Consider the following 27,578-nt stretch of genomic DNA (forward strand, 5'->3'; position numbering starts at 1 on the left):
TCCTGAAAACCCTGCATTTATTAAACTTTGAAGCTCTGGTTAAACAAAGATCAAAATATATTCTCTCTTCATTTTAAAACTTTATTTTACAAGTTAAAGAGTTACAAAAATGAAATTGATATTTAAAAGAAGAATAAATAATGAGCATTTGATTTGATCAAACTTTCTAAGACAGAAAAAGAATAGTGAAAAGGGACAGCATCTAGATAAAATGTTTGAGGGTTTAACCAGTTAAACCGAACGCAGTAACGGCTTTCAAATATCTTTCTGAAAATATTAATGCACATATATCTGAAGTGCTTTGTCATCTTAAATGTCAGTCCTGTTGCTCGAAAAATGTCACTTCTTGGGTCTTTCCAGTATGTTCAGGAACTTTCCTCTGGTCATTTCCCTGGCTGGAGAAGAAAGCAAAATATCAATTATCAACAATGAGATTAATACTGATGAACAGGTTTAATATAACCACTATTTCTCTGACTATTTCTTGACATTCTTGTACAGAAAATGTTTTTTCCATTTTCCTTTTCAAATTATTTAATCTCTATGAATCAGGATATTGTGTCTTTAATAAAGCTTGAATTGAATCAAAAATTTTTAGTTACAATTCCAACAACATCGGTAGAGCTGTTTACTCATGCAAAGCAGGTTTCTCATGTCTGCATTGTCACACAGGAACGCAATTAATATAAACATCTGTTCATTCAGGAATAAAAATCATAAAATTGGGCGTAGTTAGATATTGTGATTGCAATGTCAGTTTTTCAGTTTAGCGCCAGTGGAAAATTATCATAACAGAAATAAAGTTACTGAAACACTGAAGTTTTCAAAATTTTTTTTTTTTTTTAAATTAAAAATCAGCTGGCACTGTATGATTATCTGATTGAAGAATGTGGTTTAATTAAATACATTTTACCGGTAATCAGAAGTGGAAATGTACAAATTTGACGTTGAAAAAACAATATACGGTAATAAAAGGTTTTTAAACAAGTCTCATCAGTCAGTCTTAAAAGCTACTGAGGTGTTTGACCTAAAACACTGTGGTTGACTTAAAACAATCTGCAAAAAAATAAATAAAAAAAATATAGAGTTGGCCAAAACTCCTTCACATCAACATAGAAGACTTTTTGCTAGTTTTTGCAAATGCTTTACAGCAGGTCCTCTCACCAAGAGTGACAAAAGTCAAAAACTTTGAGGCAAATATTTATTCATGTTTCTTGTAGATACCCAGTGAATGAGTTTAAATATTTAATTTTCCCAAATATTGATATTTAATAAGGATACTCAATCTGTAAATTGTACTTATGAGCTTAAATTATAACTCTCACGTCAAAATAGCAAAAATATAGTGAAATCTAACATTTTAGGTTTAATACCAATGAATTAGGTTTGTGTTGTCCATCATGAGTCTCAATTTATAAGTGCTATCGATGTCTTCCTGGCAAAGACAAATCCGTTTGCGTCTACCAGGACTGAAGTGGCTTAGAAGGCATCTGCATCATAAACTTTCGAGAACCATTATGTGGGTTAAGCATTTATTTTTAAAAAACAAACGTATGAGTATCAGTATTTAGGTGCTTCCACAGTTTTATGGGTTAAAATTTTTTTCTTAGCAATTTGCAGCTCTTATATACCAAAAAAACCCTTAAGAGTTTTTCTTTAAAGCAGGAGCAACATTGATCTTTATAAAACCTGCAAGGATAGTAATTAGATCTCCACTGGCTGCTGCCAGCCGGCTCTGCCCACGGCGGTTGATGAAAAAGTCGAAGCTTTTACTAATTTAGATGAGCCGGTCAAGGTGGAATGGTAATGGTGCATCTGGGCGTGGGGGTTTGTCACCTTGGGGTGTCCATCATGAGGTTAAAGATGATGCTAATTGGAATGGGATGAATTTATTTTGCTCTTTGCTATCTCTCCAAATCACCCTAAACAAACTCATTATCAACTTCTGGACATCCAGGAGGTGGTTTAGATTGAAATTAAGTCATTAAAAATAGGTGAGGGAAAGCAATTATACTGGGGTGACCCTAAAACTGTCAGCACGACGGTGTCACAGCTTTTTATGCGCTAAAATTCGAAAAAGTAAACGTTAGCAGGGTAATATTTTTGATTTCAGGGAGGTCGTGACTTCTCTTTTGTTGGTGCTTTTTCCATCTAATGATGGGTCCAAACTATAAAATAGATCAAAGTTGTGCCACACCTCCTGAGATTTGTCACCCAACTAAGCTGCTCATTAAAGATAGTTCAGGCTATCCTCCCACAAGTCAAAAACAAACTCGCAACTGACTCACTGAAATGTGGCTTTATTTCTGCAAAATATTAAGAGTGATTGTTAAAGTAAATATGGGCTCATGTAGTGTCTTGACAAAGTATTCACACCTCATATTACAATCACAAACGTTAATGCATTTTGTTTGGATTTCATGTGATACACCTACAGAAAGTTGTGCACAATTGTGAAATAAGAAGGATATATGGTTTTTTAATAGTTTTGATCAAGTAGAATCTGAACAGTATTTGAGACAAACTTTACTTCAATACTTCACAAAATAGCTAACGGTCATTTAAACCAGCATGGTGACAATTTTCAGGCTGTGCCAAAGATTTTCAATTGAAACTCGGTTTGTAGTTAAATCGGCCATTCTAACACACAAAGTTCTATGAGGACACATTAATGAACTATAAATACTATTGTAAGGCACTATAGAGAAAAGAAAAGTGATCAGGAATATTTAAAAATATGACAAACTCAGTATGACAAGACGACCAAAATGTTAACATAAAAAGGGAAAATATTAGCTTTTTTTCTTTGAAGAAAAAGAATAATAATAATAAGGAGAAATTGATTGATAAAACAGACTAAGTATAGACACCAAAACAGAAATCAAAATGCAACTTCAAAAACTAAAAATAAATTGAGGAACAACAACATGCTTTTGTTTTAAACAGGGAAATGTTTGACACCCTTTTTATCTTTCAGATAGGTAAAAAAAACACATTGTGTTTTTAAAACTGACTAATTTGACCCACGTGACAAAAAGTTTGGGCCCTGAAACCCATATGCTATAATATTTATATGACTCCAGTAATGCAAATAAGAAGCTTGTTTGCTTTTATAAGTTATGAATTTCTGACCGCATAATTCTTATTCTAATTCTGCTTGACCTATTTTTGATCATGCACAAATTTTTGCTTTTCATAGAGACACAAGGCTTGTTACCCAGTCAAATTATTGTACATATTTCTTTTTTGCTTCTTTTCATCAGTTACTTCTAGAGAAAGCACAAAAAAAATAGTTTTTACTAAATGAGAAACTCTTACAAATAAATTTTGTTATAGTTTAATTTCTTTGAACAAATGTTTCATAGATAGAGGTTTAAAATTAGACACCCATGCTAAATCAGCACACACAAATACAAACACCAATTCTGTCATACACTCAGAGGGATCAATACTGATTAGAGGGACTTAGAGATTTGTTTAGTTGATTAGAAAGGTCAATTAGTAATTTTGCACTAAGTTAATCAGCATCTTGTAATGACTGCCATCCATACTAAATTACACCTCATGGATTCTGCCTTGTCCTGCTGATTTGTTGCCATCTAATTACCATTTAGCTTTAACTGGTTAAATTCCAAGCAACAACACAAAGTATGTCTTATAATCACTCAAGATAATTCCTAATTTCCCACAGTAATTTCTCCATGGAAGAGGATTTCAGGCAGTGCTTGGTGCAGAGCAACAATAAAGATTAACCTATATCTGCAGCAGCTAGACGGTGCCAGGAGGATGTTCCGAACGTTGCCCGTTTCCCCTAATATGAACAGAAATCACCAGAAGCCTCCTGCTGCTGCTCAGACGTTTCTGCAGTTTTCTGCTCCTTGCTGCTGAATCGTTTTCATTTAGCAAATCCCAAGTGGATAAAATGCAAATGCAAAGGGAACACAGTTGTGTAACATCTTACTTTCCCCTCTTTTATGCCGAGTGATCTGGGTGTTGCTCTCACAGCCCCCACTGCTGCTCCCCTGTGTATAAAATGAGAGTAATCATTGCAGTCTCCAAAAACCGCCCCACCCTGTCGCTTTGGCACGCTCCTGCTGAGCTGCCGGACCCCCCGCCCCCCGCCTGTTGCCGTCAGCTGCTCAGACAGATGACCAACCGGGTTAAGTGGAGTCCCGGCCCCGGCCCCGACTGCTCCAATTCACTTTCATTAAGCATAAAGAGGACATATCTGACCCCCACTGCCCATCTCTGAGTGCTGCTCTACTATTATGGGATGTAAGCTTTATTTAATGGATTTAACATCCTCTTTCACCACCCTCGTCCCTGGGGACACGGAGGAGATGACACGCACAAACACTCGAGCGTGGAAACACTTGAAGGCACACATATTCATCCAGCACCCTCCTCCCCCGCCTCGCAACACATACACCTGACGCTCATGTTTGTGTTCAAAATTCAATTACCCACTTATTGATACTTCCCGGGGATATTTAAGATGCAGACACGAGCTGTGATTTCCCAGGGGAGCCACTGGTTCCTCTTTATGTCCCAACCGAGAAGGCCCACCCCTCCTCCTTCCTTTACCCCTCCTCCGATGCGTTTTCGTCTGGCTGACACGCTCACACACACACACATCCACACACCAAAACAAACACATCTGCACCACCCAACCCCTGCCCACGCCGGCGCCTGTTCAAGAGGTGTCCTTATTAATAGGCAATCAGTCAAAAATCATTCATTAAAAAGCCTAAAAGGTTTTACACCCGCACTATGATTAGCTGGGAAAGAAAATTCAATGAATTCCTAATGCCTTTATGGAAATGAGATGTCATTTCCGATCTGCTCAGAGAGGCGGCAGGCAGGCGGGACTGAGGAGAAGTGTGTAGGGGTGTGCGTGTGTGTGTTACGCTCTATCCAACTCTTCTGATTCAGCTGCAGAAAGTCGGTGGAGCCGTTTCAGTTTATCCAATAGGATTGAGATGACAAACAGAAACCGCAATCTATAGTTTTAAAACAATTACAATAGTACAAGCCTGATCAGGCAATGTTTGAGCCCAAAAAGACAAAACGGAGATGAGTGTGAGGAAAAGTAGAGAGGAGAAGGGACGGCGTTGGCAAGGAGGCAACACCCTGTTTCTCATTCATCGGCTGTCAGCTCAGGCACTTCATAACCGGCCAGCCTGCAGTCAGCCCGCCCTGATGGATTGATGGAGGCACATTAGCACGAATGGGGCCCTGTGAATGCAATCATATTCAGCAGCAGCATGACTCCTAATAGGTTGGAGATTGATCCTGAGGGTGAGGAGGAGGTGATGGAGAATGCGGGCCCATTAGGAGCTGTCAAGGCAGGGTGCCCTTCAGTCTCCCCTTCACACAGGGAGACACAGCAGGGGTCACACTAGATGAATGCTGGGTGGAACCAGCACACCTGAGAGGAGAGGCTGGCTGGAACACCCAACAGGTGCTCTCTGGATGCAGTGAATCACTTCACACCAAAGCTTCTCACAATAAGAAAACAGGCAGGAGATCTCTGATAATGGTTTCAACTTATCTAACTTTTAGAAGATAACTACAGTACCTTGCAAAAGTATTTGCACCCACTGATCTTCTACATGAGCTGTAACAACAAATTCCACTGTAGAAGAAGATGCTCTAGTCAGATGAGACCAAAACTAAACCTTTAGGCCAACATTCAAATGCAATGTGACACTTCACATCACCCTAAACACACCATCACAAGATGAAACAAGGTGATGGTAGCATCATCATCATGCCCTTTTTCATAAGGAACAGAAAAGCTGAACAGAGAAATCCAGGAAGAAAACCTGTTAGAGACTGAGAAAAAGTTCAAGCAGAAGTGGAGTTTGAGTTTTTTATATTTAAAAGAAATACAATAAAGACTTTTGCATATACTTTTGCAGCTGTTTTTGTGGCGTTTGGAATAGAGTTACCAATACACAAATTAAATGTAAATAATATTTACTGCAGTTATACTGTTATTTCTCTGCTGTTTTTTGGGCATAAAAAAGAAGCACATGAAATAAGTATTAAATGGTAGTCAGTGGCCTTGAGCTGACAAGTGGGTAAATGCTGGAACCTTGTATCTCAGCAGGCACCTAACCAGGCAGCTCAGTGGCTAAGGCTCTTCAGCACATCCCAAGGGAACAGTCAGCATTGAATTACCTCCAGTAGCAGCACTTATCAGGACGCTACGTCTTCCCCAGAGACTTGGGGCTTGATGCCCACGCTCACCGGCTCACAGGTCGGGCATTCATCATGGAATGGAGTAACAGCTGAGGCCTGAGGATGAGGCACGCGTCAGGCCCCTCAGGGACAAACTGGGCCAGCGTCGGTCCACCACATCTAGGAAGTGGCGGTGAATGAAAGGTTATGTGCTTCCTCAGCCCTTCATTTGTAGTATTGCTACACATAGACAGGTGACAGCAAGCGAAAGTGAAAGCCGAACAGTTCAGGACTATTTCATCTCTGCAGTGGGGTAGATGAGTTTTTTCCTGCTTGATTGTGCTCTGTCCATTAACCAGCTTTCTCTTTAATGATCCACATGTTGAGGGGGGTGTGGGGGAGGGGCAGTAAATCCTGTCCTCTATCCTCCCTCTGCTGTGCCTCGGCAGAGCGAGTGTGTTTACGGGCGGTGAAGAGTGCACAAACATGATGAAAAAGTGGCTGAGATTTACAGGGCCTCCCTGACAGCCAGGAAAAGGAGAAAATTAAACCAGAGAGCATTAAACAGGCACCGATTACAGGGCTGCTCTGACACCAATAATAACCATCATTGTGTCCCGCCGTCCCGAAGAACATGACATGATCGCAGAGCCTGCAGTCCTGCACTCATGACAGCTAACATCTTTTTACCAGAAAGATTACAAGCTGCTTCTGGTTGAGGAAAGTCAAAGAGATTAAATAATTTTTCAACTAAATGAATTTGCAAAAAAAGGATCCACGCAGCCATGACATGTACAACATAAAAGATAGACTTACCCCATCCTATGCTATTGCCGCAAACCTTCCGGATTACAATTGGATATACATTTTCACCATTTATAAAGCATCTCTGAACTGATCAGCACCATGTAGGCAGTCATGAATTTAGCAAAAGATTACAAATATATATGATGCAAGCTCTGAGGGTTTTATCTAGCATGTATAATTCTCTGTAAATGCTAATGATCCCTCTTACTGCAACAGGTCACCTCGTATGAAGTACAAACATGTGAATGTGCTTCCATTGCCTCACAATGGATCTTTTCTCCACAATTTTTCACATTTAAATAACAAAGTTGAAAATTTTTAATGGGGTTTTGATTACAAAGTAATTAATATTTGTGAAGTGAAAGGGAAATTATTTACAAATCAAAATCTGAAAAGCGTGGTTTGTATTTGCATCAGGCAGTATCTGAATCAATACTTTGTACAACCACTTTTAATGCCTTTTCACTTCAGTTACAGACATTTCTATCAACTGTGTCAATCTGGACACTGAGATTTCTGCACTTTCTTCATCTGCAAAATGTCTGAACCTCAGACAAGCAGAATGAAAAGCAGCATTAACAACAATTTACATGTCTTGTTAGGCTCTCAACTTGATTGAGCTCAGGACTTCGACTGGGGCATTCTACCACATGAATGTGATGCGAACTAAATTGTACCACTGTAGATCTGGCTGCATTTCTAGAACCATCTGGAAGGTGAACCATTATCCCACCTTACAACCTTCTGTAGCCTCTAACAGATTTTGTTCCAGGACCGCACTGCATTTATCTTTCCTAACAGCTCTGAGATCTCCTCTCCCAGCTAAAGAAAAGCCTCCCTGAGGCATATTGCTGCCACCACTGTGATTCTGAGTTAGCTATTTAAAGCTTAGAGTATTTATTTATTCATTTTGAGGTTAGCATCAAGCATTTTGATAAATGCACTCAGCAATTTCCACATTTTCATTTGGGAAATATTTGGAAAATCACATTTCCCACCCATTTCACGCTACATTGCACAACTTTGTGTAGATCTATCACATAAATCCCCATTAAATACATTAAAGTTTGTAGCTGTAATACAACAAAATGTGGTATCAATATCTTGTATATGCCTCATCAAAGTAAGCGTGAAGAGCAATACAATTTTCCGCAAGTGTTCTTCCACAGGCAAAACCCATACTGATTTTTTTCCCCCCCTTTGGATCATCAGATGAGCACTTAGCTACAGCTCTCTAATCCATACGCCATAAAGATTATGGCAATAGAGGTGGGAGGGACTAGATTAAATAGATTTAGCATCTATCAAATTCTTCAACATTTTTTTCCCCCCTTCAGCTCCTGTTTCCTTTCTTTTTGCTTCTAGCAAGATTGACCTACATTCACCATTTAAAAGCCTTGCCTTTGACATTTTTTAATCATTTGTCAGAAATGCAAATTCTAAACTCCAGAGTTTGAATAACTTGCTTTTGGATGACAAGCATGGATGTGTGAGCTCAACCACTGATCTAAAGGAGTTCAGGAGAAATTAAAGAAGTCGACACATATGAAAGCTTTTAGCACCACCTACTGGTGAAACTGCATATAAAAAGAGAGAAAATCAAACTTATTTCAACAGTTTTTGACATAGTTCTTCAAAGTTATGTCAAGACTCCAATGTTTTTTGAGTTATTCCTGCACTTACACTCTTCTAGACCCAACTGATAAGCAAGATTCTGAAGTCCTTTGACCTTCTCCATCAGGTTGGCGGTGGTCAGACTGCCCAGCTCTGCAGTGAGATGGCAGGACATTAGAAGCTCTTAAAAACATGTAACTAAATCATATTCAGCTTGACAGCATTTGATATTTATGTTACCTTTCAACATTTCAATGTCCTCACTCTCTAGTTCAGCCATCCACTTAGGGGGTGAATTTGTAATGGGCTACAGTGAAATGATGAAACACAGAATTAAGCAGAAAACAAACCTTGCTACTTACATCATATTTTATGCATACATTTAATTTCTTATATCACCAATAGAAGTAGCAGAAGAAACCCACATTTTTGTAAGATGCAGCAAATTCTGCAACTCCAGGCACTGTGTGAGAAGTTATGAGGTGGTTAAGCATAAAGCAAAAATTCAGACCAAATAAAGGAAAGGAAAAAGCAAAAGGACGACTTACACTGCTCTGGCCACAAGTCTGGTGATGCTCTGTCCAAATTCTCAAAGCTTAGCAAAGAAGATTCAAAATCATCTCCTGAGAAGACAAAAAATCCTAAATTTGTTACATTACACATACAGGTCAGAAAACATTGAAAATATATTTGTTAAACTTTACTGTGACTTGGAAAATTGCTCACACCTCACCGCATTAAATTACCACAATAGAATAACATTGTTCATACAATTCTTCTTTGTTTCGTTCTTTCCTTTGGTAATTTTTCTTTTTTTATCTAGGAAGATTTCATTCAATAAATATATTTGTTCTTTGTTCTAAAACCAAAAAATGACATATACACATTCATTATTTAATTTAAAACTTTTGCAGTACATGTACATAACATAAACAGTGCTATGAGATCTCTCAACTACCTGTATGTGAACTATTATAGACAATAAGGGCAAAGTACAATAAATAGTAAAAAAAAATGCCCTCCAAGCTCCTGGCATTTCTTTCCTACAGTTAAATGAGAGTTGTTCCTTTCTACTGTGACCACTTGCTTGCTGAAAAGGAAGGACAGACAACTTGGAAAGGCCTGGGCTTTCTTAGCTTTTGACCAATTCACATAATCTGGATTAGGCTGGTTTGTTTACCACATTTAGGACAAGACTGGACTGTACCACTGAATTTAATCTGTCAATATGATTGGAATGTTATTGTATCAATTTAATCATGCATTTCTGTATAGAAGAAAATACATAATTAAATTATTTCTGTAATTGTAAGAAAACATTTACACCGGTTTTCTTTTAGTGCCTTGTGTTTACATTTATTATCAACGGCGAGATATAAATAAACTGCATAACAATTTTAGTTTTAACGGCTAAATCTGGAAATTTACATTTTTTCCTCTGTAAAATTTTATCTTACAGATTTTTAAAAAGAACATTTATATGAGACAGTCATTATACCAGCCTTGTTTGACTAGTATGACTGTCAAACAAAACTGAATATGACGTATGCTTACAAAACTCTAAAGTTTAACATAGTTAAAGCCAGTAACGTTTGATAAATAAAATATAATGAAATATGATAGCACTTAAAATATGCGCTGAAACGTTGTTTTTCTCCGGCAGGTTTAAACCAGCTATGTGCTTCCTTGAAACTGGACACAAACACCTCTGGGGTGAGTGGAGCCTTTGGCCAACGGAATAACCCCTCTAAACAACAAGAATACCCGGCTAATACCCGTCCGTTCTCATTTCTGAGCGTCGAACTATAACACAATTATATTCATGAGCTTTTTAGTGAGCCTAGAAAAGCTAATTATACGAATTATTCGCAACGTATCTGTGTAAGGAATTAGAATTTACCTCCATTCGGAGACGCCATTTTCAGAATAGCCACGTGACGAATTACAACCAATGGCTGCAACGGAATTCACTCCAGTAACAAAGCATTTTATAAATATACCACAGGGGGTCGCACTTTCACTTCTAAACCACACTAACGCTTTTGAGCGTTTCTTTAGAAAGTAAGTGAAAGTTTACATCGTCTTTAACAGATTTTTTTCATATGACACTTAGAACGATGCATTTATTTATAATAAAAAAAAATACAGCTCTTAAACCAAATTTAATATTTTGACAATTACTCATGTTACAAAAAAGCCTTAATTTTTTTAGTGGGATTTTACAAGATAGCCTAGGGTTGCCGGACTCCAGTCTAGAAGAGGCCAATATCCTCCTACGTTTGTAAATATCCCTCCTCCAACACACTTAAAATAAAAAGCTGAATTTCTACATCTGCATGTCATTCTCCCTTCCTCAACAAGAACGGGAAGACTGGTCAAGGATAATGAGGTTAGCAGACCTGAACACATGGTAATCCTGGAAGAACATGGCAAAAAACTTCAACCTGAGGCAGAATTTGACCTTCCAGCAATTGAACAACCCTAAAGAGACAAAACTGAAATAGGTCTTTAAATGTGCAAAGATTTTACAGATAGATAGATTTTTACCGCCAACAGACTTGCAGTTGTAACTGCAGCAAAAGCCGTTTCTGTTAAGTATTGCTTCAGGTGTGGCTGAGTACATGTATATGTCACAATTTTCACATTTTTATCTGCAAAAGATTTTGTTAAGCAGGTACAATTTTCCTGCCACTTTACAATTATCCACCACTTTGTTTTAGTCTGTCACATTAAATTCCAGCAAAGTTCACAAACACTGTGGCTGTATTGTGAAAAAAAAATGAAAGTGTAGAGTGAACACTTTGGCAAGGCAAAGTACTTTTTAACTTTACATCTTGAAATAATGGTAATTTGTTGTTTATGTCTAGGACTCTGTTGATAATAAAATCCACATTTAAGTGTTTTTTGATTTTAAAAAATTGGAGCCGGTTTGCTTCTTTGTAAACCCCTTTACATCTCTAAGGAGATATGTATAATTTTAACTTTATTTTTTAATTATCTAATCCCACTTTTGCTTTTATCAGCAATTCATGGTACATTTTGCTTTACTATTTTTGTTTGCCTTTATGAATTGAAAGCATAAAGATACCAGAGAATAAAAGAATATCAGTTTATTTGTCACACTAAAATATAAAAACTTTCAGAAGTTGTTCACAAAAGCAGTTGACTACTAACTCTAAAATGAGGACAACTGAAAAAAATGCCTGAAAAATCAGACAACGCAGAATTAAGCTACTCAGCTTTTCCATAATCAGTTAATAGGAGGCACCTTTGCTAAATAAAGATGGGACGCATAGTGTGAGAAAGGGTTTCTTGTCGATGAATGGCATCTAGTTTTTACTCTCACACACAACACACAGTTCTTCATCTACACACAGCCTGCAATACAAGAAATGCTATGACACAAATACTAGGACACATACGTTTTCAGTCAGTACTGTAAGAAAATATTTTTGTTAGAAAGCAGCAAACAGTTCAGATCAAATGTTTACATACACTCTTGATGGGGATGACTACCATAATAATAAGGGTGTTTTATTGATGCATTTGAATTGTTCCTTTAAGCAGACAATACGACAAACAACTTCAATAATTTGTATAAACATAACAGTCAAGAATTGGACACAAAAGCTTTAATCTACACTTGAATCTTTCTAATGGACAAATAGTAAAATCTACACATATAGATAGGAGAAAATCCAAATTAAATTGAAAACTGAGCATCCAATTCTCATTGTAGTTCCTAATTAATATGATGTTCATGCCAATAATAAGTGCATGTAAACTTCTGACCTGCACTATACAACATTAGAGTCAAGCTCTTGTAAAAGTGACTAAAACTCCCAGGAGTCCATCCACTTAAGGCCAGCCATGGCGCTGCCTGGCTCGTGTGCAAGAGGACCCGTCATGCCGTAGGACAGTGGATGAAACATGTAGAAACTGAGAAAAGAAGAATCAGAAGGATTTAAAAAAGCTCAGAGACTCCTTACTTATATTAAATGCAGAGATATCCAAAATAAATCCTAATAAAAGAAGCCCATGCAACACTCTGTAGAACTGCTATATTTTAAAACTTAATTTTGGTCTAATCACAGAACAAAGTAGGGAGGAAAGCTTCAATGACTAATAACTTGTAGCCAATTAAAAAGTCAGTTTATATAAATTTTATCATTAAACATAAAAAGTTTAGGAATGTAAGGAACATCAAATTGGAATAAGCTACTTTGTTTTGCAAAAGTATTGTATACACTTCAAACTTTTCAAGTAGCCCTGACCTTTCAGGAGGATTCACTAGTCCTCCTGATGGTACAAAATGTGTAAAAAGTTAATGGGTATGAATAGTTTTGCAAGGTGCTGGATAACCACAATCATCCTCTTAAAAGTGGACATTAAACACAAACAAGATAGAGCTTCACTTAGCTCACCTGTACAGAACGGTAAATAAAAGTATCATCTGCCCTCCTCTCTGCAGCCAATCAGAATAGGGTTGGCATAGTAACAGATCGGCATTTCTCAGCAGAGTGTCTAATGTAACTCCTGTGAAACAAAAAATTGTTCAAAACACCAAACAACAACCATCCTGACATCATAAGCTCCCCTTAACAACACTGTCCAATCAGTGTAGCACCTTCACAAATATTCTGTTTCTGAGACTGAAACTCACAATGCCTTTCAAACACATAAGGTATGCATCTGACTTAATTATAACTCTTTAGTTTGCTTGTATTTGTAAAATAAATTCCTTATGACAAAACAATTGATGACAGTTACCTACATAAGATAAATAATTAAAAATGGGATTTTTAGTCATGGAGTCTTACACTGCCACAAATATTTGGTAAAATCCCCCTAAATATTTGCCCACTTGAAACATCCGTCCCTCCATTTTCTAACACCTTTGTCCCTAGTGGGGTCGGAAGGGGCGCTGGTGCAGATCTCCAGCTAACGTTCCGGGAGAGAGGCGAGGTACACCCTGGACAGGTCGCCAGTCTGTCACAGGGCCCACTTGAAACAGCACAGTTGATTTAAATCAGCAGGTTTCCTGGCAACTAGTGCCAATCTAGACTATTTTTGTGCATTGAGGTCAGAACCATTCTGGAAGACTGCTTAACAAATTCTAAAAGCAGTTTTACTGTTTGTGGTTGAATAAATCATTAAAATTCACACATTAATGACATTGTCTTCTATGATGAGTATATATAAATCTTTGACAAGCACTGCATTAAAGTATTAAAAATGCATAATGCAGTCACAGAGAGACTCTGTTAGGATTCAGAGACTTTGTGTAATTCTAGATGTCAATGCTCATTCTCATCCTAACCACTCAGTTCTGCCCTCTCCTCCAACTCTCACTTACAGTCTGATAATTAACTATGGTAATAAGGTAAAATACATGAGAATTTAGCACCTGTCAGCATGCTACTGAAGAGCATTGCGGGAAAGTAGTGATGATAGTAGAGGACACGGCCCATAATGTAGAAGGGGGCGTAGTGCAGCAGCCAGCCGAGCAGCAGAAGTCCACCTCCTCCCGTGAGAACCTCGGAATGCTCTGAAACACGCACAATATTTTTTTATTTAAAATGTCAATGTTTAAAATGTCAAATCATCCTCATAGTTGAAATTTACCTAATCTTTTCTGCTGCAGCGATATTCCTCTTTGAATAGCTATAGATGACACTGTCACCATGATGAGATACAAACCCAAGCTGGCCAGATTTATCCACCAGACCACCTGAAAAAGACGAGAGAATGGAATGTTAGTTAGAAGATCAGAAAGGCAGGAAAAGAAACAAAGTTTAGAAGACTTACAGGGTTTCCCAGTAAGTAAACACGATATTCCGTCTCATTTACACCTGAAAACCTCAATCCCTTCACAAAACAAACAAAAAAAAAACATTTGACATAGAGTAATGCCAACTGAATTTCATGAAAATAAAGCACAAATAAGTGTACACACCTGGTAGTTGATGGGCCAGTGCCAAGGTTTGGAGTTCATTTCATTGTCTTTAGGTTTCAAGCCACTATTACCCTAAAGTGAGATGTTTTTTTTGTTGTTTTTTTTTAATTCAAAGTCTCAAATTTAGACCGTGTTCATCATCTTCTCACCATTACTCACCCTTATCATGACTATATGAGACTCCAGCAAGATTTCCAGAAAATTAGGCTTCAGTAGTGAAAGACTAATGTTGGGTACTGCCAAAACAAACCAAATAAAGTTAAATTACAAGATTATTCAAAAGTGTGCCTTATCAAGAAAAATAAGAAAAGCTTAGGTATATTTGGAAAAATGTGCCTCATACATTTGGGATTGATGTGATCCTCGATGTTCCACTGAGAGCTTGGAGTCTCCTTCAGGTACGGACTGCAGGTCACCTCCACCTGTTCCCAGCCCCTGCAGAAAAACAAAACTTGATAGGCATGTCGATCATTCGTGAAAAACAAGGCCATATCAGAGCTGAAAATATGAGAACATTCACCACTTCGGAAGAGTCTTGCCAGATGAATACAGCACGCAGCCCGTGGCTTTGTGCAGAAAGCGAACTTTGCTACGCAGCACCTTCACCAGGTCACCCCTCCGGCCTCCACAAACCTCCACCTGCCACAGGTCGTTAGAGTCACCTGTTCCGTTCTAAGACAGGGACAAATGTGCTTAAGTAGACATGCAGAAGTCCAAAGCTAATGTGTTGTTTTTATTAGCTGCATACAATAAAGTAATAGTTCTACAATGCTCTGTAGTAAAGTTTATATTCCAGAAAACTTTTTCAACATTCTGTTATATCATGGCATATATACATAATAGTTCTTAATTTCAGTCTGGAATAAAAAGGAGGCATGTTTTTAATGCATTTTTTAAAAATGTAAATCAGAAAAGTGTGCTTGTTGGCTTATGAGTTTAAGTGGATGGCCATGTTTTAGTAAGTTTGCAGATGTACAATACGCCTCACATTTTTTTCAATGATGGATGAAACATTGCTCTCCAAATACTGCTTTAAACCACTCCCCAACTTCATCCCTGACATTTCTGCTGTGCTACTTTGTCTTCGTAATGCTGATTTTGTCCAGTGATGTTCTCTAACAGACTTCTATGGCTTTCATAGAAAAGCTGAGAAAATTTATGCACAGATGGACTCTTTTTACTGGATAGCTAAAATATGGAGGCAATTGATCACACTCAACATTATAAAGCGATATCAGAGGAAAGGGGGCTAAATACAAACATTCTCTGCTTTTCAGAGCTTTATGTGTAAAATCTTTGGAAGAGCGTGCGTCACTTTACAAGCATTGAAAAAACTGAATCGCCCCGTCACAAAATAAACTACAAAGAAGTTGGTAAACTTAACATGGCAAAACGAGTGCATAAATACTATTACTAGGCATACGTTAAAGATACACTCACAATTCCATAACCTGTAACTTGGAAGTGCTTCTTGGTCAGAGGAGCTTGATGGAGGTGGCTGTGAAGGTTACGGGTTGTTCTGAAAGAAAAGGTGCAGTCAAAGCTACGCACAGAGTTTGGACTTCTGTTAGCAAACATCAGGATTGGTACTTACTCTTTGTGCTCCAACCGAATGATGTCACCATGACGAACCAAATCAGGAATCTCTGACTGAGCTAATTAAAGATAAACAATACACAGAAACTTCCAAGTAACTATAAAACATAATGAACAAGCTGCTTCTGCCTCATATAACAGACACTATCATGAAAACGCAGATCAAAGAAGGATCTAACTGAGGATTAAAGTCCACAACTAATCAGTCAATGAGCACAATTCTCTTACTATTATTATCTGGTTTGTGAACCAGCCACATGTTGTTGTAGTCTTTGTGGAGGTAAGCTGTCACCTGTTGATGAAAACCAATCTTAAATCAAAGTAGATTTATCAGACATAAGTGAAACATTCAACTTGCAGTCTGACCTGCTGCTGTTTTGCCCCAACTCCCTCGGGGTATAAGTGCCAGTGGGAGTGGAGATAACCTCCAGCAATACGGAGATTTTTCACAGTAATGGTGGAGCCATATGCCAGGTCTGCGTTGAAGAAACAACATGCTCAAGAAATTATGAAAAACACATAAATACAAACATCTACTGAGCAGAAAGTAAGACTTCATTTATAAGAAGTTTTTATGATTTGGGGAGCCAAAAATTGTAGCTCTGCTGATTTTGTTAAAAATCTTAATGTTTAATTTTTATTAACTTATTTTCTCCTCTGAATAAATGTACTTAAAGACTGAATACAAAATTGTGTCTCTCCATTGAAAAAAAAAAAAAAGGCTTTCTGAGAAACTTTACCAAAAGTTTTGAAAAAAATATTGGTACACCTCTGTCAAAGAAAACGGATAGATCAACTATGTAATAAAAATAGTTGCTTAAAAAAACAAACTAATGTAGCTTGTCTTTGTAAGAAAGTAGTACGTAAAGAAAAGAGCACAAATAATGTAACCATGGGGACATGTAAACCGAGGGTGTGTTCTGTAATTATTGACAACGATGTTAAAGAAGGAAATTCTGCTGGGTAAAATATTAAAATCAAGCAGTGATGTGGCAAATCAAAGATAATTAATGAAAAAATATATATATATGTAATTATTAAGCAGAGAAGTAAAGATAAGAACAATAATGGCTCATTTTTCATCTTTCCTATACTTATACCGACCTGGAAAATTGTTAAAGAATATCCCAGTGTTTTCATATTTCTGTAGAAAACCTGTTTGAGTGACGATTGTAGGTTTGTCTTTCTTTAACAGCAGGGTACCAACAATTTTGTCCTTGTTGCTTAAGTTTTCAAACAAGTTGATCCAAGTTCAACTTGCAGACAAATTAGAGGAATATCAACATTTTTGTCAGTTTTTTGTACAATTACATTTGCTTTCATTCCCAGTTATGTTCAGGACTCACACTCTGGCATGGACACGTTGTACAGGTTGTTTCCAATGAGACGCGACTGGAAAGTCGAACTAAAGAAACCATCGCCTGGGCCACTACCAAAAGAAAAAAAGTTGTGACTCAAGATCAAGACATCATTATACAGTGGTCATACTGTGTTTAACTCTCTCCCTTACCTTTTATTCAACAGAGCAAAGTGAACTGCAAATACTGTCACATATAGAAATAGTGGAAGCAAGATGAGGCCGACAACACGGGCCAGGAAGTGCTTTGCAACATCCATCTGAAAGTCAAACAAGATCATGAGGCAGTAAAGTCGCCAGTTAATTTCAACAATGCCAACAGTTTTCCCTAAAAGAAATGCTGCAGTTTACCAGTGAGAGACTCAGGTTGCCTAAAATCCTCCAGAGTTCTCCAGCTGTGTTCAGACCCACCAGGAGGATAACAAACAGACCCACAAACTTCACCCCGAGAGCACCAGCAAGAGCAGCACCGCACAGTACGAGCCACAGCCACCAGGGGGCAGTAAAAGGCCTGGAGCTCTGCTGGTTGAACTTGACCATACTGAGCATGGCTGCCATGATGAAGAACATGAGGATGGGGTCTAACAGGATGTACTGAGAGATGGTGATGCAGCCTGTATCTGTGGCAGCAAGGGGATTAGATGGAGAATGTCTTCAGTTTACTATAAATAAACATTCATTCATTAAGTTATAGATTTGGATCATCATTGAAAGTTTGTCATAAGTCTTTTCCATCATCACATTTCAGTTTTTAGTTTATTTAGGAAGAAATAAGTGGAAACTTAAAAGTGTAGTTAATTTTATTCAATGTTCGGTGCAAACCATGATCACTAACCAAATATGAGCAGGGTGGCTGTGATGAGAGCAGCAGTGTGAGAACGAGACAGCTCCTGCACTATGAGGTAAGCAAAGATTGGCAGGAAGGACCCCAATATGGCGCAAAACTGTACAAAAACAGGCCTGAGGTTACCAGACAAACATTTATTATAGTTTCTTATTAAATATGGGCATATGTGAAAGGCAGCATACCCCTCTCATTCCCCAGTAGTTGTGGTGTTCATATTTGTCTCCCGGCTTTACAAAAGGAAAGGTGCCATCGTAGCCAGTCATGTAACCAGCAAGAGCAATCAGCATCTACAAAAGAGATCAACACATTAACACAGCAAGTTCACAAGAAGACTCAATCCCATTTCTGAGGGTTACCCAAACCATTTTCCTTCACCCTTTCTTGCATTTACTATAGTTACTGTTAAGATCTTCTACTAAGAAATAGGAGATCCTTACAAGAAACTAGTACATCACCACCTTCCACATGGGCAACGTGGAATAGCTTTTTTTGTTTGTTTGTTACACTAACACATTTTAAAGAAAGACATACAATGTTCTATTTTCCTTTGCTAACAAAGAAGAACTGAAATAAGACTCAAATAAAATACTGTGAGCTATTTTGAAAACAAGAATTGATATAAAGTTCACTTTCTAGATGTGCAAAGCTGGTGGAGACATTCAAACCTGTAAGTACAGTGAAAGATGCTTCTTCAAAATATTGACTCAAATAATTTCTTATGTTGGTCTGTCAGTTTAAATCCTGACTGAATGAATTAAAATCTCAATTATTAAATGTAAGAATGCTCTGACCTTTTATTCTCCTGTTGCTCTATAGAAACAACTACGAGACCAAATCTCTTACAAATATAGAACAAAAGGCTAAGAATGAAGGAGTATTGTTGAAGTGGGATCTCTGAAATCTTCACAAAACTAATACTCAACCAGCTCACCTTTCCAAGAGGAGGATGCACATCAAAAAAGAAAGTTCTGTTGATGTAGTAGCTTCCCATCTTTCCAAAGTGAGTCTCATCCCAACTAAAACACAAAGAACACATTACTCAAACATGCTGAAGTGGTGTACTAACATAGAGGAGATTAAGAGCCTTACTCACCACACATGAGGGGGTTCTGTTATCTTATAGAGCCGTGTAGCGAAAGATAGTCCTGTTACTACAATGAGAAGCAATTGGTTTGGGGAATCAACACTTGCTCTGGCTGAATAATCACCAGATGAACCATTTGAGCAGGAGGTGTCATCTTGCTTGATCTTTGATTCTGGAGTGATTGGAGATTGATGGGTTTGCTCTGGAGATGGGAAGACCTTCCGATTTCGTAATGTTGAACTGTCCCTCGTTTTGTGACACTGAGAAATACATTCTTCTTTTTCCATTAGCAAATAACACCTTTTTAAATGACCACCAAATGTGTAGCTACAGACTCATACGGCTCTTATTATGTCCTGCTAAAAGAGGCAAACAACATATTACAGCTATAAAAAATAAATTTAATAGAAAATATCAACTCTCATTACTGTAAACACTATCAGTGCATTTAATGTTACCTCCCTCACTTAACAAATTAGCAGACATGATCATCAGATATGATATCCCCGAGCTTCAAAACATTTTGTGTGGAAAACTAGTTTTCCAGCAAAATATCCTTTTCGATCAACTAGCGATTAAATCCAAGTTAGCTGGTGCAAATAGCCGTAATTTACCGTTATAGGCAGCTAAATGCTACAGTGGAGCATTACGAATACAAATACATATGGAATGCGTTGCCTTCTGGGAAATGTATTGAAACAAAAACGAGGCGAACAAATTACTTGTTGACGCTGTTTCAGAGGAGAAAACGCAAATTCCCAAAATCCCCCTTCTCTCTTCCAAGTACGGAAAGCCGGAAGGATAATTTCGTAAGGGGGCGGGAGGAGTTGGAATACAGTAAGTCTGGAGCTCCTGGTCAGACCCTCGGTGTATTGATTCTGTCCAGCTCTCTATAAGACCAACATTTTATATTATACGAATCTACAAATGTAAATTTGACATGAAGGAGATAAATTCTGAGGACTGAAAACAACAACAACAAAAAAACAAACAAAGTAATAATAAAAAACAACAGGGAAAGCGCTATAGACGCATTCTTAAAATTTAACCACTAGAGGGCAGCATCACATAATCTATCTATCTATCTATCTATCTATCTATCTATCTATCTATCTATCTATCTATCTATCTATCTATCTATCTATCTATCTATCTATCTATCTATCTATCTATCTATCTATCTATCTATCTATCTATCTATCTATCTATCTATCTATCTATCTATCTATCTATCTATCTATCTATCTTTGAAAATCATGTTTCATTTTCCTTCCACTCTATAACTAATAAAATATGTCAATGTTTTTGGTTGTAGTGTGACATAATGCAGAAAGCTTTGAATGGCACTGTCTAGTCCCAATTTGTATCTTTAGTGACATTATTTAGTGGACATAATTTCACCACTGAATTGTTTAACTTTTGAAAATAAAATTAAAGAATTGTACACTTTTTTGACCAAACTCAGATCTTATTATTTTCTGATCATTTAAAGTCATAGCTTACTGCAGAGTATGGTGAACTATACTGTCACTGCTTTATAAGCAATTGTCTGAATATTCAATTTTTTATTGCAGTGCTTTGAGTACCATACAGAAGAAATCATCACAGTTTGTTTTTTGTTATTTATTTTGATGACTGATACAGATTACAGTCAGGAGGTAAACAAAATGAACAGTCAAGATACTGACCACAGCTTTACAATATTTAATTTGTCTGTAGTTAATATTGTTTGAAAGACTTTAAATAGCTTAGCATTAACCGCATTTATAGTCTCCAGTCCAAATTAGGCAAATATTTGAACAACAGAGCAAAGGACAGTTGGCTTCATATAAAAACATTTGTAAAACTGCAGATTAAAAATCTAGAAAGATGGCTAGTGGCATAAATTATCAGCTTTAATCATCATGTCCAGGTGTTATCAGGTCTAAATGTGCTACAGAGAATATCTGCTAATGATTACAGACAAGTCATTTATGTCTGGTGATGTTGTCTATAAACCATAAATTACACAGTCATTAAAAAAAAACTGGAATAAATCATGTTTACTGTTATTAAAAATGCTGCAATGTTGTGATTGACATAAGCAGGTGCTTGCATTACAAAATTGTTATTTCTTAACAGTGGTGCCACTTGCAAAAAATATATATATTTATATAACTCATAGTCTGCTCCACAGGGCAGGGTATACACAGAGTTCCTATGGTACAGTGTCACTCTTCTCATACAGAAAAAGAAATGCTTTAAAGACATTTTTACAAACAGATATAAATCTACAAAAGCTAGAAATGGTGGCTCTTTTTCTTTCATTTGATGTGCAATGTCAAATATAGCATTGATTTTGTTAGATAGCATTAAGAGAATATTATAAGAGAGTGCACACTTCTCAGTGACAGATCAGGAACATAACATTTGTTCAGGGAAAATTTTGTGTGCAGTGGCAGGAGGGCAGCTAAAGAGGAGAGCCGGGGTGATCATACTTAAAACTACTCGCATCCGAATCTATGGATCCGGACCCAACTTAGATTCACCAGTCGTCAGCTGTCTACTCAGAAATTTCACTAATTAGAAATTGAAAGAAGTTGGCAATTTTTTTTTTGTCAGGTGAATTATTTTAGTGTTGATTTGGGCAAATTTCAAATGCAAAATGACATATTTTACACCACTTTTTTCAAACATGGTATAACAAAGACTTTATCTGACTGAAAGTCATTGTTCAAACTGAAAAGTTTCTTAGCAACTTTGTAGAGAAAAGTACAAATGGTAAAACATTAATTTATGTTTATTTTAAGGAAATACAAGAGTTACCACTAAGTGTAGCACTGGTATTTTTGTAAAAAAAAAAAAAAAATGTAATTGTTTTCAATCTAATTAGAGAGGGTATCTTTATTTTAGAAATTATTTAAAAAATAACGCTTGCAGAATGAAATACAAATACATTCTTACACATCTTTACAAGGGGTGCCAATAGGTGTGGAGGACACTTTGGCATGGTCTGAAGAAGTATTCCTTTTTCTCTCTGACAATGGTCAATAAATTCAATGGCAAATAACATCAATTTCTCATTCTCATTTCAGTATTTCTTTCAGAAAATACAAACAAGGCTTGTTTTTTTTTTCCATTTTTAAAAAATAAAAGTGTGAAACAGATCAATACTATTACAAAAGAAAGCAATGGGGGTTAGTATTACATTTCTTTTTTTGAAAATGGTCCTAAACAGTCTACTCGGAGCACCATTTTCCGAACATCTCACAGAACCTCATATACATGTACAGTCTGTCAAAGCTTGTGCGGTGCTGGAGCTTTTAAAGTGAAAGTTTGGGTGCTTGGTTCAGAAATCCTGAAAAAAGGCAGCTGTGGGAAAAATTCTGTTTGTTGACCCAGATAGATATGAGACGATATACGACAGATTTCTTCAGAAATTCCTTCTCTTTAAAAAATACATTATTCATCTCCTCACAGAGTCTCTGTGAGAAATGAGTGGAATCAAGTCGAACCTCTGACACTGAATGCTCTCTAAACTTTCAGAGGCCCATCATGTCAATAAAATAAATAACAAACTTCGAAAAAAGTGAATTGACAGAGAAGATACAGTGGAAAATATATGAGCAGATCAATTTGCCTGGGGTCACTGAATATATGAAAGAATCAGTCTCAAAAACAATCCCTTTAAGGCAAACAGAAATGTGGTGAACAATAAATCCCGTGTAATACATTCAATGCAGTTCCTGGTCCTCTTGAATGTGTAACAGGGGAAAGGATTAGAGAAAGCTTGTGTACATTTATGTCCGCCAGCAACATGTGGGGAGAAAAGCTTGGACGAACAGTGTTACTGTTGGAGGTTTTGTGCCGGGCTCTCTGGTGGACAGAGCACAGGGGTGATGATGGTTTTAGGAAGCAGGAAAAGTTTGTTTCTCTTTCAGTTTTCTGCCTCCCTGAATGTGGACTCTGGGATTGCTGAGATGCATTTGTGTGGCTTGGCGGAGGCCACAAAGCCGGGCAGGCAGTTGCACTTGTAGGACCCCTCCGTGTTAATACACTGGCCGTTCTGGCACAAGGGGACCTTGTCACTGATGTCCTCACATTCGTTTATGTCTGCAGGGAAGAGGGAGACATAACAAGTCAGTAAGCAGGGTGATTCAACAACCGCCAGCAGCACATCTGTTGCTGAGTGGCCACATGGGTGTTAAAGCTAACATAATTTATATTTCCTACTCTTTGGCCTGCTTTCTTTAATTCCTCCCTTCCTTCCTTCCCTTTTCCTGTAATTCCAGCATTTTCTGTTAGTCTGAATTTCTCGAAAGCAAAGGACTCAAGCAGATGGTGACCACTGAGTTTTGTTGACCTAAATAGCAACTTGCAAACAAACCAAACATAACAAAAAACTGGGTTATAAACTGTACTTCTGCAGATCCTAGCCCTGCATATACTCCTAATACCAGCTCTACTAAGGCAGAAACAGTTGAAACTTGGTAATGGCAGCATCATGCTCTGGGGATGCTCTTTTTTCAATAGGGGCAGAGAAGAGCTGCAGAGTTGATGGGAGAATGGATGACAGTAAACCAATCTGAGATTATTTTTTGCAGAAAATTTCAGTTTCTAGATATGCAAAACTGGCAGAGACATGTCTTTAAATGCAGCTGCTTTGGCAGAAAAATGTGGCTCTAATTTGTTGACCAAGAGACCGGAAAACAAATGCACATGAAAAAATGTGCAATCACTTTATAATTTTTATTTATCCCAAATTTTTGAAAATGATGTATCACAATTACATTGATTAGATACATTGTGTTGGTCTCACATTAAATAAAATGGAACTGAAGATGACAAAATTATAAAATCTAAGAGAAAAAAAATACACTTCAAGGGGTAAAATGCTTTTGCAAGGTACTCTGTTTACCAGGACATACACTAACTAGTATAGGTTCCCCTTTGACTACAGCATGAGCAATAGGCAACACAACGTTTTCGCATAAATATAGGAAACATTTTTATTACAAAATAAAGAAATTAGGAAAAAAGCATAAAATTAAAGTGACAACATCTCTCTGGCTTGCCAAGTTCAATTAAAATAATGTTTATATAAGAAAAAATACGTCTCGTACTTGTTGCCCAATGCTTTATCAAAAACAGAAAAAAACACTCAAGTGTGTATCAGTTGAGCTTTAACTGTTGAACACTGGATGCTTAGAAATTACAATAAAAATGCATCTGACAGTGTTTCCTTTTGGCCTTCAGCTGTTTCCTTTTTTCATCTCGGGAGGTCTGAGTATCTTTTTCCGAGCATTCGGTCTCAAATGACCCTCGTTCTGTTTACGTCATGTCCTGCTGGGGAAATTTGAGAGGCTGTATTTATAAAAGGACGCATGGCACAGGTTGCACAGCTCCCACGTGCTGCTCACTCTGCATGGGAAGACAACTGGCCTTGGAGGCGATAAGCCCATACAGAATCAGAAGGCTCCAATCATAGCACCTCAGGACTGCTAAACAGCCTCACTTTCTTCTCAGACAAACAAAATACCTCTAAAGAGATATAATATTTCATGTGATATATGTGTGGCTAAAATTCAAGGCCTCCTCATTCTTGGCAGAGAGCAACATACAAATTTAAGACCAAAAAGCTAGTGAGCGATGTTTAAAGGAGTGCACTGCTTTCATTACTTTCATATAAAACCTAATCTCATACAAGGTTGTTAAACTCGAAGCTTCTCCTTGGGCTACATGATGTAAAGGATGCTGAAATCATCCAAAGATATGACTCTGGACAGCTTATACTCGAAGGCCAAGTATCAGATTTTTCTTTCAGCTTCGACAGGAAAACTTTACAGAAAACCAATTAAAGTGATTTCTTACTGCATTGATGAAGAGATTCTTATGACACAGTCCTTCAAATTCTGAATGCGTGAGATGCAGAGGGAAAGAACCCACCTATGCAGGCCATCTTATCCAGGTTAAGTTCGTAACCATCGAAGCAGTCGCAGGTGTAGCCCTCTTGAACACGAACGCAGCGTCCGTTTTCACATCCGTTCAGGATTCCACACTCTTCCGCTCGGAGACCCTCAAAGCTGTCGTAACGCCGCTCTGAACAGACAGATACAGACAGACAGGCAGACAGGCTGTTAGTAATAGATCACATCAGAAACAGCTACCTAAGAGTAATTTGCTATTTTTTCATGGCATGCAAATTATTTGTGAGCATGAGTTACTTTAATGTTTAGAGTACAAGGCAGAAACTTAGATAAATCTTTTTGGTTTCTACTCTAGATCAGTGCTTCCTGGCTTTGGCACGCTTAATTTCAATTGACAGCTGATTAACAGGTTTTTGCTGAAGTTTATTCACTTGAATCATCTGTGTTGAAGCAGGGTAACATGCAGCACATGCAGGGCAGTGTGTCTTGAAGAGCAGGGTTGATCTGGGGGACGTGAAGTATGTTTTACCTGTATAGCGATCCAGTGGTTGGGGTTGGCTCCCACCTGGACGTAGGACTGGGACACGAAAGGGTGGTTGCGGGTTGTTGTAGTCACTGTCAGTAAATATGGGAACCCTTTCAGGAATGCCATAGTTATCCCAGTACGGGGGAAGCTCTGGCTCTTCCACGCCATACTCGTATCCTATCCGCTCTCGAAGGCTGTCTGTGCCTTCTGTCCGAGGCAGGTTGCACATGGAAGCATAATCAACTGCACGACGGATCAAAGTAAAATGTTAAAGTTTGTTACAGTAATCAAAATTTTACAAGAGAACCAGAGTCTGATGTGCATTTTGCTTCTCACCAGAGTCTTTCCTGGGGCAGAATGCACACTGACCACTCCAAGCGACGCCGTACAGGCAGCAGCATTCAGTGTATGTTGTTCTGCGCTCCTGAATCGGTTCTGCACACATGTCGTCCCCTTCAAGTCGGTGCCAGCAAATATCTACGTGCACATCCTGAACAGAATCCATGATGTCTTGGAGAGAAAGAAGAAGATTTTTACAAAAATGAGTAGAGGAAGTGTTTAAATAAAGGTTAGATCAGAGCGGCATAACATTCCACATCTTGAAAACCAGGGTAAAAAGAAATACTGCACATTAGTGGGTGTCAAACCTTCTGTTGTGTTGGGACTGACACAGCGGCGCTTTGTGCTGTCCAGGACTAGCGGAGGACTACAGAAACAGTTGAACGATCCTGCTGTGTTCACACATGCTCCGTTTTCACAAGGGTTTCCAAATCCACACTCATCATAATCTGGCCACATACAAACAAGAATGGAACAAATCCATCAGGGAAGATTCAAAATACGTGAAAATATTATTGTATTAGCTTTGACATTGTTATTGTTTTTCCCTCATTTACAGAAAAAGGAAATTTGACAGTCTTGAAATATTTTCAGTAGCAAAAATCATGGACAAAGAAAGAAAGATGGTTGGTAGCACACAATACAGCAGGAAGGAAAGAGAGAATGAGGAAACACCATAAAAAAGAAGCCAAGAAGGAAGGATCCAATGTTAGAACAATGAAAGAGGAAATACAGTCGGAAGTAAATATGTATAAATATGTCCCTTTACCACCTGTTTTTTCATAATTCCACTCAGCTGTCTAAAATAAGGCAGCTACAGAAAAGAGATTCAGAGGTCTGGCATTCTGTTTTAGATTAATTATATTTATTATCTTGCACACTTTTATTTTAAACCTTTGTGTGAATGCTGTGATATTGTGGGATTTTTACATTTATATATAAAAATTAGATTTAAAACACAACCTTAGCTGGTAATCATAAACTTCTTGCTATTAACTATTTGCTTTTATTTAAAACTGTAAGGAATCAGTTATTTCTACTGCTGCTGCTAAAAATAATATAACACCTTTATTATTACAGTTAGAATAATCTGATGTATGACCTTTACTTGTTTGATTTTAAACAGAAAAAAATGGATTTGTTTAATAATGTTCTATTCTTTTTAGCATAAAACAAGTATAACAGTCAATATTAAGAAATCAGGCTACCTGTTGCACTCAGCTTGTTAATATGCTTGCAGGTTACTAGCTAAAGTTTTACAACAATTTCAAATTATGTTGCCCACTAATGCTACCAGTGGGTGGTGCTCTTTTTTTGTTTTCATACCATGGCTGCCCATGATTTTAGTAACAGGGAAATATTT

The 27,578-nt window shown here is 37.6% G+C and overlaps 3 protein-coding genes across 6 annotated transcripts in view; all 3 read right to left on the reverse strand.

Annotated features, from left to right (window-relative positions):
* Positions 1–256: 256 nt before the first annotated feature.
* On the reverse strand, positions 257–12,526 carry lin52 (lin-52 DREAM MuvB core complex component). Of its 4 annotated transcripts, none has more exons than XM_044143172.1 (6): positions 12,397–12,526; positions 9,153–9,227; positions 9,030–9,067; positions 8,845–8,911; positions 8,674–8,757; positions 257–395 (listed from the first exon to the last, which is right to left on the reverse strand). In XM_044143172.1, exons 1-6 carry the CDS (start codon positions 12,410–12,412, stop codon positions 340–342), a joined length of 336 nt encoding a protein of 111 aa, XP_043999107.1. In that variant the 5' UTR covers positions 12,413–12,526; the 3' UTR covers positions 257–339. The 4 variants fall into 4 exon arrangements, with proteins under 4 accessions (XP_043999107.1, XP_043999108.1, XP_043999106.1 ...); XM_044143173.1 differs by lacking the exon at positions 12,397–12,526 and adding an exon at positions 11,004–11,028; XM_044143171.1 differs by lacking the exon at positions 12,397–12,526 and adding an exon at positions 10,505–10,584.
* pomt2 (protein-O-mannosyltransferase 2) lies at positions 11,700–20,151 on the reverse strand. Its single transcript, XM_044143165.1, has 20 exons — positions 19,454–20,151; positions 19,292–19,376; positions 18,543–18,647; positions 18,349–18,457; positions 17,865–18,133; positions 17,667–17,773; positions 17,503–17,585; positions 16,523–16,632; positions 16,385–16,448; positions 16,155–16,215; positions 16,001–16,079; positions 15,081–15,232; positions 14,904–14,995; positions 14,720–14,796; positions 14,561–14,632; positions 14,413–14,472; positions 14,230–14,335; positions 14,012–14,152; positions 13,029–13,140; positions 11,700–12,543 (listed from the first exon to the last, which is right to left on the reverse strand). The coding sequence occupies exons 1-20, from the start codon at positions 19,729–19,731 to the stop codon at positions 12,438–12,440; spliced, it is 2,268 nt and encodes a 755-aa protein (XP_043999100.1). The 5' UTR covers positions 19,732–20,151; the 3' UTR covers positions 11,700–12,437.
* A 907-nt stretch (positions 20,152–21,058) lies between these two features.
* The window catches only part of LOC122846474 (latent-transforming growth factor beta-binding protein 2-like), a 104,186-nt gene continuing 97,666 nt past the window's right edge, over positions 21,059–27,578 (reverse strand). The window contains exons 37-41 of the mRNA XM_044143479.1: positions 26,524–26,664; positions 26,213–26,386; positions 25,880–26,119; positions 25,370–25,522; positions 21,059–23,536 (exon numbers count right to left, since the gene is read on the reverse strand). Of these exons, the coding sequence (XP_043999414.1) occupies positions 23,361–23,536; positions 25,370–25,522; positions 25,880–26,119; positions 26,213–26,386; positions 26,524–26,664 (884 nt within the window). The 3' untranslated portion in view covers positions 21,059–23,360. The remainder of the gene's footprint in view (positions 23,537–25,369; positions 25,523–25,879; positions 26,120–26,212; positions 26,387–26,523; positions 26,665–27,578) is intronic.

This window comes from Gambusia affinis, linkage group LG16 (genome assembly GCF_019740435.1).
Source record: "Gambusia affinis linkage group LG16, SWU_Gaff_1.0, whole genome shotgun sequence".
Taxonomy (NCBI): domain Eukaryota; kingdom Metazoa; phylum Chordata; class Actinopteri; order Cyprinodontiformes; family Poeciliidae; genus Gambusia; species Gambusia affinis.

What these genes read in the sequence shown, in the direction of transcription:
- lin52 (XM_044143171.1), bottom strand. An exon ending in AGACTTGTGGCCAGAGCAGT is followed by an intron (nt 9,068 to 9,152) that starts GTAAGTCGTCCT and finishes CTTCTCACACAG; the next exon opens with TGCCTGGAGTTGCAGAATTT. An exon ending in TTGCTGCATCTTACAAAAAT is followed by an intron (nt 8,912 to 9,029) that starts GTGGGTTTCTTC and finishes ATTTCACTGTAG; the next exon opens with CCCATTACAAATTCACCCCC.
- pomt2 (XM_044143165.1), bottom strand. Translation starts at nt 19,731, where the DNA reads ATGGAAAAAGAAGAATGTATTTCTCAGTGTCACAAAACGAGGGACAGT. An exon ending in TTTGCTCTGTTGAATAAAAG is followed by an intron (nt 17,586 to 17,666) that starts GTAAGGGAGAGA and finishes TTCTTTTGGTAG; the next exon opens with TGGCCCAGGCGATGGTTTCT. An exon ending in ACTGGCCCATCAACTACCAG is followed by an intron (nt 14,473 to 14,560) that starts GTGTGTACACTT and finishes TGTTTTGTGAAG; the next exon opens with GGATTGAGGTTTTCAGGTGT.